Source organism: Lithobates pipiens, unplaced genomic scaffold, assembly GCF_037356315.1.
Source record: "Lithobates pipiens isolate NorthernLeopardFrog02 unplaced genomic scaffold, aLitPip1_a1.2 Scaffold_18, whole genome shotgun sequence".
NCBI classification, from domain to species: domain Eukaryota; kingdom Metazoa; phylum Chordata; class Amphibia; order Anura; family Ranidae; genus Lithobates; species Lithobates pipiens.
Window position 1 is genome coordinate 305,457,021 of NW_027507758.1, and position 14,900 is coordinate 305,471,920.

The 14,900-nt window shown below is 41.8% G+C and overlaps 1 protein-coding gene across 1 annotated transcript in view; it reads left to right on the forward strand.

Moving 5' to 3' along the window:
- Nucleotides 1–14,900, forward strand: part of ASCC3 (activating signal cointegrator 1 complex subunit 3) — a 1,010,279-nt gene that overhangs the window by 109,954 nt on the left and 885,425 nt on the right. Inside the window, exon 8 of the mRNA XM_077487192.1 lies at nucleotides 4,856–4,981. Within this exon, the coding sequence (XP_077343318.1) occupies nucleotides 4,856–4,981 (126 nt within the window). The remainder of the gene's footprint in view (nucleotides 1–4,855; nucleotides 4,982–14,900) is intronic.

The following is a 14,900-nucleotide window of genomic DNA, read 5'->3' on the forward strand; positions in this document are numbered from 1 at the left end:
AGGGGGGGGCTTAGTGCAGCATTGACGTGCTTCAACATTCAAAACACGGCTGTGTAAGCTATAAGTAAACCTTTTGCAGGTGCATTCAGCTAATGGATGGACACAGAGCAAACGGGCATGTGAGTGTGGGTGACGCAGGCATTCCCAGGGCACGTTTACGTGCCCATCCATGCCCATCAGTGCCCACCTATCAGTGCCCATCCATGCCACCCAGCCACCCATCAGTGCTGCCCATGAGTGCCACTTGAGTGCCCATCAGTGCCACCTATGAGTGCATACCAGTGCCACATACCAGTGCCCATCATCATTGCCCATTAGTGCCACCCCATTGGTGCCCATCAGTGATGCCTTATAAGTGCCCCTCATTGAAGAAGAAAACACACTTATTTTTAAAAAAAATTAACGGAAAGAAAAAAAAACATGTTTTTTTTTCCAAAATGTACGGTCTTTTTATTTGTTGCGCAAAAAATAAAAACCACAGAGGTGATCAAATACCACCAAAAGAAAGCTCTATTTGTGGGAACAAAATGCAAAAAAATGTGTTTGGGTACAGTGTTGTATGACCGCGCAAATTGTCATTCAAATTGCCACAGCACTGAAAATTGGCTTGGGCAGGAAGGTGTCTAAGTGCCTGGTATTGAAGTGGTTAAGCATTAGGCTAAGCCTTGATAGCAGCGGCAGTTGCTGAATTATTTGCTCAGCAGTGGGTGCATTTTCTGGTAGCACCTCTGCATTTGTGTGACAGAATGGGCAAAAGAGGCGGTACAAATACCCCAAAAAACAGGGGATCAAAGGAATGTCCCTCAGGCTCTGAGGACCCTCTTTCTGCAATGCCGACCCCCCCCCCCCCCCCCTTCTAGGGAGGCTGCTTAGAGTGAGCAATCAGGGTTGTCAGGGGTTGCAACTGCTTCCTGGATTTCATCCCCTGTATATATTTCTGAGGAGCTTTTCTCCTCAGCCATGATTGGATTGGAGGAAAGATTAGCGATTTTAATCGCATCTTCACAGAGTGGAAGAAGATGCATTAGGTCCCCTTCTACCACCCAGGACCCTTAAACAGAGGACCAGTGGGAGTGGGAAGATGATTCCCCCTCAGGGGACCGTGAAGAGACTGATGACTCCTCTTCCAAGGGATCAAGTGGGGAAGGACCTTCTTCAGCTTCACAAGCTGAGAAATTGCTGGTGCAATCTCTTACTGAAATGGTCCGCTCCACATTTAAGCTACCCTTAACTGAGTCGGTTGAAAAGCCCACTTCTTGTTTAGGTTCACTAAAGCCTCCTCAAGCTTAGCATGCTTTTCCTGTCCATTCATTGCTGGACAAGCTTATGTATTCTGAGTGGGATCACCCAGATAAACATTTTTTCCCCACCTAAAAAGTTTTCAACACTTTATCCTATGGAGGAAAAAACGACAAAGATGTGGAGTATACCAGCAATTGACGCTACTATATCCTCTGTGAATAAAACTTTGACTTGTCCTGTTGACAATGCTCAAATACTTAGGGATCCAACCGATAAATTCCTATTAAACATTTTTTCTTTGGCAAGTTCAGTAGCTCAACCTGTAGTGGCGGCATTTGGGGTATGTCAATCCTTGAGCGACCACTTGAAACAGGTGCTCAAGGTGAACAGCAGGCCCATGATTTAGCCGAGCTGCTAGGGGCTTTGTGTTTTGCAAATGACGCAATTAGAGATTCTATTCTTCAGACCTCTCGCCTTACACTTGGGTTGGGGCATATGCGTAGAATCTTATGGCTGAAAAATTGGTCAGCCGAAGCGCCACGCAAAAAGCTCCTGGCTGGGTTTCCTTTCTGCGGTGAAAGGCTGTTTGGAGATGATTTGGACAAATATATCCAAAAGATATCAAGTGGGAAACGTACTCTTTTGCCAGTTAAGAAAAGGTGTAAACGTCCCTCATTTAAAAGGGCTCTTTCTCCAGTGCCGGGGACATCAGCCTCCAGGCAGTCGCGACAGCCTCCACCGTGAGGTTCAAGAGGTAAACCTCAGAGTCAACCCCAGGGACAAAAGAAGTCCTAGGGGAGGAAACTTATAAGACAGAAGGCTAAATCCTCTTTATGAAGGGGTGCCTCCGATTGCATGAGTGGGGGGAAGACTCCTACAGTTTTCAAGGGTCTGGCAGGAGGAGTTTCAAGACAGATGGGTGGTCTCCACAATAGCTCTAGGTTACAAACTAGAGTTGCGAGTTCCTTCAGACCGACTTTAGTCGCAAAAATTGTTCATGGTGGTCCCCATGGAAGAGCAGGGGTTGGGGTTTTATTCAAACCTTTTCACGGTGCCAAAACCAAATGGAGATGTCAGACCCATTCTAGATCTCAAAGGTCTAAACCAGTTCCTGAAAATCCACTCTTTTCGCATTGAATCAATCCGATCAGTAGTCTCCATCCTACAAGGAAGAGAAATTCTGGCGTCAATCGACATCAAGGATGCATACCTGCATGTATCTATTTTCCCCGCTCATCAGAAATATCTGTATTTTGAAGATGAAAAAACGTAATTTTCAGTTTGTAGCTCTGCCTTTCGGTCTAGCTACTGCACCTCGGGTGTTTACAAAACTTCTGGCCCTTCCCCTGGCCAGATTAAGGACTCAAGGTATAACAATTATAGCATACCTAGACGATCTGCTCTTGATAGACCAGTCGGTAGCCTGCTTAGACCAAAGCATTGTCACCACAGTCAACTACATGGAATACCTAGGCTGGGTCCTCAACCTAGAGAAATCTTTAAAGCCAGTGAGAAGACTGGAGTACTTGGGTTTGGTTATGGATACAGCCCAGAAGAGGGTGTTTTTACCCCAGGCAAAGATCAGCGCCATAAAGGAGCTGGTTCAGGTGGTCAGGGTGAAGAAGGGTCCTTTTATTCGCCTTTGCATGAGGTTGTTGGAAAAGATGGTGGCCTCATTCGAAGTGTTTCCCGATGCTCAGTTTAATTCAAGACTGCTGCAAAACAGTATCCTGTCTGCCTGGAACATGAAGGTCCAGGCGCTAGATTTTCTGATGTGTTTGTCGCCAAAAGTGCGCTAGAGCCTTTGAGAATCTGCGCAAGGGGAAATCCTTCTTACCATTTACCTGGAAGGTGGTAATAACAGATGCCAGGCTTTCGGGTTGGGGAGCAGTCCTGGAAGAGGCGACTGTCCAAAGGAAATGGTCCAGAACCGAAAGGACCTTGCCCATTGACATTCTAGAGATTCAGGTAGCGTACCTAGCCCTAAAGGCCTGGACATTCAGGTTGCGGAATTGTCCTGTCAGGATGCCACAACAGTGGCTTATATCAATCATCAAGGGGGCACCAGAAGTCATACAGCCCAGGGAGAGGTAAACCATATCCTGACCTGGGCAGAAAAGTATGTGCCGTGCATATCGGCAATCTTCATTCCAGGGGTAGAGAATTGCAAGCAGACTACTTAAGTTGCCAGCAGTTGTTTCTGGGGGAATTGTCAATTCACCCCAATATCTTCCTGTCAAAGATGGGGGATCCCGGATGTAGATCTGTTTGCGTCGAGGCTCAACAACAAAGTTGACAACTTTGTTCTAAGAACAAGGGAGCCATTCGCATACGGAACAGATGCGTTGGTTACCCTGTGCGATCAATTCTCATTGATTTATGCATTCCCTACTATTGTGCTGCTACCCCAACTTCTTTGCAGGATCAAGTGAGAAAGGAAGTTGGTAGTTCTTGTGGCCCAGAATATGTTGGTATGCAGAGATCATAAAAATGGCTGTAGGGGCCCCATGAACCCTACCACCACGTGCAGACCTGCTATCACAGGGACCAGTGTTCCATCCTACCTTACAAACGCTAAATTTAAGGGTTTGGCTATTGAAACCTACATTCTGAAGAATTGTGGGCTTTTCAGGCTCAGTGATATCTACATTGATTAATGCAAGGAAGCCAGCTTCCGGGGTCATTTATTAAAGAGTCTGGAAGGCATGTTTCCTGGTGTGAATCTAGGGGTTGCTGGCCACTTCGCCTGGTTCTTTCAGAGGAGGGGAGACATGATCTTGTGTTCAAACTAACTATGAACACCGATCTCTCTCTTCCCCTAATCAGCCCCATCCCCCCTACAGTTGGAACACAGGGAGGGAACACAGTTAACCCCTTGATTGCCCCCTAGTGTTAACGCCTTCTCTGCCAGTGACATTTATACAGTAATCGGTGCATTTTCATAGCACTGATAAACTATAATTGTCAATGGTCCCAAAAACGCATCAAGTGTCCAATTTGTCCGCTGCAATATCGCAGTCCCCATAAAAATTGCAGATCGCCGCCATTGCTAGTAAAAATAAATAATAATCAAAATGCCATAAATCTATCCCCTATTTTGTGAAAACCAATCAATATACGCTTATTGCGATTTATTTATTTATTTTTTTACCAAAGATATGTGGAATACATATTGGCCTAAACTGATGAAGAAAAATTTTTGGGGGAAAAAAAAGTGCCATATTCAAATCTTTTTTTAAAATTATATTTTTGGGATATTTATTATAGCAAAAACTAAAAGATATTGTGTTTTTTTTCAAAATTGTCACTCTTCTTTTGTTTATAACGCAAAAAATAAAAACTGCAGATGTGATCAAATACCTCCAAAAGAAAGCTCTATTTGTGGGGAAAAAAGTGGGCATCAATTTTGTTTGGTTACAGTGTTGCATGACCGCGCAATTGTCAGTAAACCTGACACAGTGCCGTGTGGCAAAAAATGGCTTGGTCGTTGAGCAGCTAAATCTTCCAGGGCTGAAGTGGTTAGGATTAGAGTGCAAGTACTTTTTTTTAAATGTTTGTGTACAATGTTTAACCATGTTAACACTAGTACTTTTTTTTTTTTTTTTTACTTTAGTTACTCCTGCCAGAAGGTATTCAGCGAGAAAATAACAAAGTCTATGAAGAAGTTAGGATTCCTGCCACCGAACCAATGCCTGTTGGCTTTGAAGAGAAGCCAGTATTCATTAAAGATCTGGATGAGGTGAGTAGTGCTGCAATCTTGATGTCTTTTTCAGTACAATTACTTAACATTTTTAATGAAAATGATAGAAATACTCTTAAGTGCTTAATCTGTAGAAATATTTACAAAACTCAGATTAAGGTCATCCATTGCTTTCTGACTTTAGCGCAATTGTTATTCTTACTAGAAAACATCAGTAGTTCACTAAGTGGTTTTACTTGCTGTTTGAAAAATCTGTAACATTTTATGCCTTTTTTTTTTTCGTTGTGAAGTTTTTTTCTTTTTACTGTTTGAAAACCTATTCCGTCAACTCAAGCTGAGTCCAGGCAGATATAAAAAGTTATATGTTCTGTTTCACAACAGATACTCACAAAATGAAATGAGAGTTTTCAGTCATGGGTATTTTTTTACTGCACATGTCTGATTACTAGAGCATAGGAGAAAACTCGCATAAAACACATCTTGAAGTACTGTTTCCTAGCCAAATAACCTATTGCTCATTGAAAGCTTTTGAAAATCACAGGACAGATTGCTTGATTTCAAAACAGTCCATAGGCTGGACCCTGCTGCTTCTCTGCGTACAATAAAGAGGTCCACCTTAGACCCCTTTCACACGGAGGTGGTTTTTAGGCGTTTTAGCACTAGAAATAGTACTTGAAAAGTGCCTCCCATTAATTTCAGTGTGACTTTTCACACTGGGGCGGTGCGCTTGTGGACGTTAGGAAAAGTCCTGTGAGCAGCATCTTTGGGGCGGTTTGGGAGTGCTGTATTTAGCACTCCCAAAACACCCTGCCCATTGAAATGAAGTTCCGCAACTTCTTTGTGGTTAAAAGCGCCATGCTAGCTGCCAAAAAGCGCTGCTAAAATGAGCTGTACTTTGGAGCTGATGCTGCCACGGCCCCAGTGTGAAAGGGGTCACACCATCTATTTCTGCCCTGAAGCTGTGGGATTGAAGGTCTCAAGCATTGTACCACCAGTGGTGTAAGGGGGTGCAGTCCGCACCCATTGCACGCTCACTGGAAGTGTGGCGACCACCTTCACCGCAGTGTCATGCAGCACAAAAATGTCAGGGAGCCACAGCATCCCCAGTGAGTCCGCAGCCGCTGTTTCAGTGACAGCAAAACTCAGCAATCTGTGCTAAGGGGACTGTACCTGAAATTAGGGTGTCTAAACAGGGAGAAAGGAAGGGAGTGATTCCACTACTGGGGGGCTTTTGCTGAGCAGCTAAAGATTGGGTTTTGTACTGGGGAGAAAGGGGGGTGGTGGTGATTAGGGTTGAGGCAGTTGCTGGGGATGTACAAATGCCAAATTAGCATTGTTACCATGGCAGATATTATACCCGCTCTCGCTTTTTAAGTGAATAAGGTCATTCTGCATGCGTCCCGCAATCGAGTGCAATACAGGCAATTGTGGTGCACTAATGTAGTGATCGGGGTTAAGTGCGAAGGCTCTACAATGCCTCTTAAATGCTCTCTGAAGTATGATCTGAATGGATATCACTCTTCAGAGAGCAAAGTGTGTGGCAATGAGCCCTAGGTACTAGGGGCTAGGGAATGGGGAGTGTTTGTACTGGGGAAGAGAAGGGGTTGTCTATATGAATGAGTTTGTGCAGGGGGGGTCATATTGTACTTATGGGGTCCATCTGTACAGAGTGGTCTTGGCTGGGGGGACCCCTCTGTACTGGAGTGGGGGGGTTGGTCTTTGCTCTGGGAGAGGCAGTACAGAAGAGGGTGTGTGTGTGTGTGGGGGGGGGGGGGGTTGCCTAAACAGGGAGGGGAGTCTGCATTGAGGGGTTTGTGCTGAGTGGGATCTGTAATATATTGCAGCTTGCCAATCATAAGATGTGGTGGCTGCATTCGTTTTAGTTTGTTCATGTTTTTTTTCCCTTTACTTGGTAATCTGGGCAATAACACACTACCTGTATTAGGGTGTATACCTACCCTTGGATGAAGGAGCAACAGAGACTCCATTGGGAGCATATTTAAGCTGCCTATAGACAGTTCAAACCATAGGCAGGCTGAATGTACCCATGTTGATCGAACGATCAACTTGGGTACAACCAGCCCACTGGATTTTTCATTCAATTATTGCAAGCGGCTGTTATTCGTGGTTGCAGGAAGGAAATCCGCTATGTCTATGGCCAGCCTTAGATATACTAACAAATTGAAGCTGAACTTAAGCTAGCACTTTTTAGGCAGTTATAACAACAATATTACCTTTTGGGATAGAGGTTTTACATAAATGAATAAAAGTTGATCATTGTAAGCACTGTGTCAGTGGTAAATGGTTTGTCTCAACCCTCAAACTGCTACATCTGCAGGACAGCTTGTTTTGTTGAAAAACAATAGATCTACATCACAGACTTATGTATCAGCAGATGAAAATAAAAGAAATAAAGCCAACTGAAAACGAATGCAGCCGCTACATGTAAAAATGGATAAGCTGAAATATAATATATGTTTGCTTCTGGGTTTAATACCGCTTTAATCCACCATACAATGGAGATGATCAAAGGCAGGCATGTTTGAAGTCCAGCCTGTATGACGGCCATTGTTCCTTCCTCAGATACAGGGAAGGAGTAAGTGCAGTCCACGGAGGACAGGAAGTATGTTTTTCACAGGTTTACCAGGTAAAAATAATCCACCATATTCAAAGATTGATTCTTTGCACTCTTCAGTTTTATTAAATCAACCTCATTATGTGAACAATATGTGCACTTTTATTGTTGTGTGTTTTATATTTTAAAGGCCAAGTTCACCTTTTAGAAAAAAAATAATAAATGCACGCATTTTTAAAGGAAAAAAAATAGCATTTATTATTTTTTCCTACAGGAGCTTTTAAAGCATTTCACCCATGATCAGTGGATTGTGAGTACAATGTTAGCCTCCTGCAGACACTTACTTCAGTTTTCTGCCCTCGCCTCCATAGGGCTTTTTGTTAGAAAGCTAGAGGAAGTGTCAATGAATTATGAGAGCACTCATCTGCGCCCATTGGCAGGAGGGACTTGTAGCTTATTTTACAAATCCCTGTGAATGAACATGGTGGTTATACAGGCAGAGCCCCGCTGTCACAGTGGAAGGGGTGAAGGGGGTGAGTGGGATTCACGTTGAAACAGGTTACACTCTAAACACAGGTGTACCATGTTTCAAAGGTGTACTATAAATTAAACTGGCATAAATAAGTGAACTTTTCTTTAGTATCTGCTTCCTGTGATCCCCTGCACAGCAGTGATCATGCTAGCAGTCCATGCTGGTTTGCACACTGAAGTCTGTCTAATAGTATGAATGTGCTTACAGTAGTAGCAGAGAGCACAGGGATGCCCTCATATACGGTCTCCTTCATCATTTTCTGTGTCAGTCGTGAACCAGGATGTATTCCCCAACTGCAGCTCAGTTTACAGGGAGATCTATGACCTTTGCTTTGGGCAGATATTTCTTGATCACAAGACGAAATTGTAAACAGAAGTTCACATCCTTTGCTAGGATAACATACATGTAGTGTTTATTTAGTGGTTTCCCGGAGTTCCACTTTACAGACTCCATCAAATGTGGTTAATCATTTGCAACAAAGCTTTGTTTACATTAAAGCAGTTTTCAGCTCTGAATGGTTATGTCAGCAGCCTAAAGAGTTATTCAGGAGTAAGTGCACTTTACAAGTACCAAATAGATGCATCCAATTGATTTTTCAAACTGATGATACAGTCAAGGTAGTGCATAAACCTAGCCTCTCTACTGCAGTAACTTAATGGTCCGATAACAAAACAAAAATGCACCTCCAGCAATTCGAATTGGTGCTAGCTCTTGCCTCTGGGAATGCATCTGGCTGTGGAACCTGTATTTATGTAAGCTGCATACTTAATGAATAATGCCTCGGTCTTGCATTTGATCGATTTTGCGTTCTGGTCTGTGTACAGCAGAGTAACTCGTTTATATCAACTTCAATTTTAGGAAGGTTTTTTTTTATTATACACAGTTAAAATCGTAGTAGTAGTAGTCAGTATACAATTAAATGCCTGAATTCAGGGCTTGCTGACTGTACCCCATTTAATGCACGTAATGTTTTCATTTATAGATTATCAAAATGTAAAGGACTTTATAGATACCTATTGACTATTGAACAACTTGTGTATATAGTGTTTTTCAGCCTCTCATCTTAGTATTGCACCTGACAAGCACCTCAGCTGCAAAGTCTGTCTTTCATGTTTGTATGTTCTCTTCCCAAACTAAAAACTGTCTATGTACTATGTTCAGACTTTCACATACCTGTGCTGCTAAATAGGCATGCATGTGATGTGACTGTTCCTATGTCTGCAGTGAAAGTGAGAACAATGAAGTATTGTTCAAGAATTTCCATTTAGACATATCCAGCTTCTGACTGCCTTCTTACTTGGTTATCTCAAATGCTAATTGATTCCTGTATTCATTTGTTGTCTGAGTTTGTTCGATTATGACAGTTAAGATAATGAGGATACTAGGTGTTAAAAAATGCAAAGAAATCTGTTTTCGCAGTACCTCTTGGCCTTGCTCATCTGTCTTTATGGTTTTAATATATCTGTCCTTCACAAACTTTAATCCAAAAAAGGCATTGTTTAATATTGTGTGCTGCTGAGAAAAAGCAAGCTGAAAACGTATGTACTTCAGTTGGAAAAATGACTATCCACTTATGTTGACGCACAACTGGCAAGCGTGATAACAATTTGTAAAAAATTTTAGCAAACAAAAAAAAAAATTCATCAAATTGAGCATTTCACCGCAAAATGGCAAATGAAGAGGGAAAAGCATTTAAACTGGCACCACAATCATTTGCTGCTATAGTTTGTTTTTGGTCACTCATAGCTTAGTTCACCAAAAAAAAATCATAAATGCACATCTTTTTGGAGGTTAAAACCTATAATCACTAAACCATAGGTACAACCCCAGGATCCTGCAGGTTCTCAGTCAGCTGGCTGCCTGAACCTCCCATACAGGCAGACAGTTTACTACACTGCAGGAAGAATCAATGAACTATGAGACAGCTCATCAAGCACCCTTGCAGTTCATTCAGAGCTACGAGCCATCTGCCACGGTGGAAAGCGGTAGTTCTAGTTCATTAATTCACAGGAAACTGTGAATAAATGATGGGGTTATGTGGGTGGAACCCCGCATGCCAGCACTGCTTTTTTAATTGTGACAGCGGGTGTGGGGAGAGGATCCCCTGCCTACTGTCACAATAAATAAAGGATTGGTTGGGGGGCGGGGGGTGCGTGCAGGTGGTCTTTGGTAACACATTACATGTTAAACCCTAAATACGGGTGTAATATATTACCAAAGTTAAAGAACTTATCCTTTATAGTGGTTGTAAAGGTAAATGGTTTTTACCTAAATGCATTCTCTGCTTTAGGTAGAGAAGCTTACAATAACAATGCCCTCCATCTTCTCACCTTAGACACTTGAGCCCTGTATTAAACTAGCGCTGTGCCTCGGCTTCAATTCTTCTCTTTTTCTTCACTCAAAAGCTTCTGAAACCATTGGCTCCTGCTACTGTCAGTCAAATCATGTAAGGAGGGAGGTGGGTGGGGCGGGTCTACCCCAATAGCAAGCCGTTTGCTATGGGGGTAGACACAGAAGAGGGGTAGCCAAAGTCGCCAACATGGGACCCCAGAAGAGGAAATCAGGGGCCACTCTGTACCATTGCACAGAGCAGGTAAATGTATCATGCTTATTATTTTACCAAAATAAACAGAAGCTTTTACAACAACTTTAAATCATTGGTGGGTCTTGCCATGAACCATTAAGGTTACTTTCACATTGGTGTGGCGGGCCTGTTAGCGGTAAAGCGGCGCTAGTTTTAGCGGCACTTTCCGGCTGATAGCGGCCGAAGAAAAGGTTAATACTGCCTGTGTTGCGTCGCTTCGGATGCACTGCTCATTTCTTACAATTCTAAAAATTGTCACGCATATGGCCAGCTTTAGGGGTATCTGTGTTTTATCTGTAGCGATGCAATGATTTCCTTTTTGATTTTTAAAAAATCATTCTAAATTGATGTCAGTAGGCATGCACGCTTTTAGACATCATTGTAGCACAAATGTGTTTAAAGGAAAATGTTTTGCAATCATCTGTCCAGCCAGCAGATGAAGCACTAACCTTTTGCCACATAATTCAAGTTTCAGCTACACTGAAAACTCTTTATAGCTCTTGTATAGCTCTTTATAAGCCGTATATGGATCGAAATTTGGCTGACTTCAGTACAAAAAGCCTGGTGCTTTTTTGTTTGCCCAATCACTGTTGGCAGGTATAACAGATAGCGGTGATCATTGTTTTCTGCCAGTGGGAAAGGCTCCTTCCTTAAAGAACACAATAGCACTGTAGGAGGAATCCCCCATCAACACTGTGTTGATGGGGGATTCCTCCTACAGTGCTATCGAGGACATTTCTTTCCTTCAACCCATAGTTGAAGGAAAGAAAATTGCAGGGCCTGCCTGTCATCATAGCAATGGCATATGCCTTATCTGCTTGCTCAGTACATGGTTTAATCAAAGAAAGTTTCAGAGTCATCTATTTAGCTAACACATAGTGCTTTGGGGAAACACTTGTTATGTATTAAATATCTTAGAGGTGTGCCGAAACGAAAATTCCAGATGCACTTTGCCGGAACCGAAAACGACAGCTTTTATAAAATATATATTTTTATATATAATTGTATTATACTAGACTTTTTAATTAATATCATGAATTTAAATTAATATGAATTTATTGTTGGCCATTATCGTTACCTTTAGTGCAAGAAAAGCTCAAGAAAATGCATCCCATAACCCTCTTGTATTGAACTGTATTGTTGCTGTAAAGGCTCCCTTTATATTGTAACGTGCTGAGCAAACTGTTGGTGCTATATAAATCCTGTAGAATTATAATAATCCCTTTCAATTCTCTGCATGTCTTTACACTGGTCCATTGCGCTTCCGTTGTGGTGTTAAAAGTCTTGCATGCTGCATTTATGGTCAGTTAAAAAAAAAAGTAAAAAGTACCTCCCCGTTGAAATGCATTACTCAGCAATAACGCACCCGTGTTACATTTTTTAATGTGGTTTTTGAGTCACATGCCCTATGAACCACATACCATAAGCTCACTGCGGTAAAGTTGCAGCAAATTTGTGCTTTCGGGGCCATTATCGGCACCCTTTTCTCTTTTGGAAAAATTCCAATAACCCTATTCTTTGCTGATAATTTTTGGTGGCTGAAATTTTTGTGCAACTCCAAAATTATTTATTTGTAAATAAATTGGTAAAAATAATATAAACCGTTATCCAGCAACAATTTAAAATCTTATAAGCTTAAATAAAGGAAATAAAACTGACCCAAAACCTTTAGGCCTTTTGGTTTTAACCCTTTGGTTTCCTTTGAAATTCTGCCTTTATGTTACCTTTTTAATAAAGGGCAGAAATATGTTTTTTTAAATGTGCGTCTATTAGGCACAGTCTTTAGCTATCTACTGTTTATGTTCATTTTTTTTTTTTTACCCGTGAGATGTGTTCCGTTTTTAGTTTCTTAATTCGCTGACAAGTACTGGCTGCATCTTGGTAGGACCAATTTGCATAAGGCAGGAAAAAAAAAAAAACTCTTCCATCTTAAGAATCACTATCTCTGATAAATGGCTTGAGCTTTTTACCTAAAGTGGGTGCTCGAGGTAGGATTTATTTCTTTGTTACATGCCATTTCCATTTCCTTTTAGTTACAGTACATAATTAATGACCTAAATAAAAAGTGGATTTCTTTGCTTAATGCATAGGAATTATTATAAAATCAATAAAGCCCTTTCTTTCAGTAATGTTTTGTTGCTTTTATAATTTTAGCAAGTAAGCAGGGCTGGGTGAAGTTAGACACATTAGTGCATAAATTACCATGTTTATACTATCCTTTGGAAGGCTTAGCAGTTAATATCACTATGGTTCTGCGGTCATAATTCTCTCCAAGACCTGCATAATCATTCTTTATTTCTGCACTTATTATCATGTGGCATTTCTTGTGTAACAATTAGGGGAGACCAGCACTTTAACATTAGTCTGGTTGGATTTCAGAATACCTCAAGTAGTAATGAACAGCCAAGACTAACACAAATGTTGGCATTGAATAGTTTTTGTTAGTTGGCTCAAGTAGCATATAAAAATTACCAATTTACTGTCATCTGCAGCATTACTGTGAGCATTAAACCTTATCGCTTTGCAGGGATTGTCTATTACTTAAAGTGAAAAGTCTTGTAGGATTTACTTTTTGCTATTTTGTTGCAGGGGCTGCATCAAAAGGCACTTAAGCAGAAAGTCTGTCATATTTATGGAAGCTGGTTTCTGCCGCCATGAATGGAAAAATAATATTCTCTTAGTCATTTTAGTTTAAAATATTGTTTAAGGCTAATTTACTGGTAGCTGCCTTTCCCTTTTTATTTTTTTTTTGCTTCACATTTGCCTATATGTATTCATGGATTCAGTAGTGTTTGGTAGCTCTGAATGTTCACAATTGAACATGATTTTGTAAGTTTCTTTAATATTAAAGTTTATTTTCTCTACAGTTCATATAGCAGTTCACGTTCATTAAGTGATTGTAAAGGTGCCTCTTTTTTTTTTTTTCTAATAACAAACATGTTATAGTTACATGCTCTATGCAATAGTTTTGCACAGAGCAGCCCGGATCCTCCTCTTCTGGGATCTCCTGCTCTAAGCTCCTTCTCTTCTCAGTTTGCCACGATGGGAAGCTGCTCCCTAGGGTGGCATATGAGCTGTGTGCCTCAGCTCTGCCCCGTGCTCCTTCGTCACAGTATTTGATTGAGAGTAGCAGGAGCCAATGGCTGAGTCCTGTGAGAAGAGAGAGACCAATGCTGCTTTTCTCAGGCACAGTGCTAGATTGAGATTGGGCTCAGGAAGGTATTTAGGAGGGTGAGGGGGAGCTCTACATGAAAGGTGTTTTTTACTCTAATGCAGAGACTGCTTTAAGGTAAAAAAAACAAAAAACGTTTGCCTCTAGCGTCAACCACTTTAAAATCATGATACAAATGTGTAGATAGCATTCTGTTTGTTTGGACACACAGCAATGTAATTTAAAGACATCAAAGAATAGGCCTCTGAGAGGCTACATTTTGACTACCACTGAAACCATATGCATTACTACACGTTTTGCAGGTGATGTGAAGCCTGCGATATCAGAAGAGTCTCAAGGGAATCGTTTGCTATAGCAATAATGGTTATTCAAAAATTGCCACAGATAGAACCCAAAACCTTCAACAGCAGCAGGTGCAAGGATGCCAGTTAAGAGGGGTTGATTCTCCAGAAGCCTAGACAGACTGAAGTTTGTTCCAAATCCCTGTGCCTAATATTGGTGAATTATTTGCATACTGTATATCTCACTGTATCAGGAGGCGCCACCTCACTCATCTAAGGCCTAGTTCAGATATTCTAGAGTTCTCCCTGGTACTGACTAAATAATGCAGTCGCAACTAGGTTCACGTGTCATTTTTTAAGCTGTTTAGAAATGGATACATTTTTTTTTGATCAACCAGCTGACTGATCAGAAAAAAGGGAAAAAAAAGACCAGAACCAATTCAGCCATCCACACATTAACCACTTAAGGACCGCCACATGTAAATATATGTCGGCAGAATGGCACGGACAGGCACAATCACTGCCTGCCGTCCTACCCTGCCTTCCCTGCCTTCCAGTGGGTGGGGGGTCCGATCAGACCCACTCCCGCTGGATGCGGCAGTCCGTTTCGCTTCAGGAGCGATCTGGGATGAGGAGATGGCCGTTGGTTTCTGGCCATCCCCTCTCAATCGCTCCTGGTGAATGAGAAGCTTCACCTGCCTGTGTAGTGTAAACACAGGCAGGAGGAAGTGATGTCACTCTCCTCGGGGGCGGTCTTTTTGACCGGACGTCGAGGAGAGAAGACATAGTAAGTGCACCAACACTACACGGACAT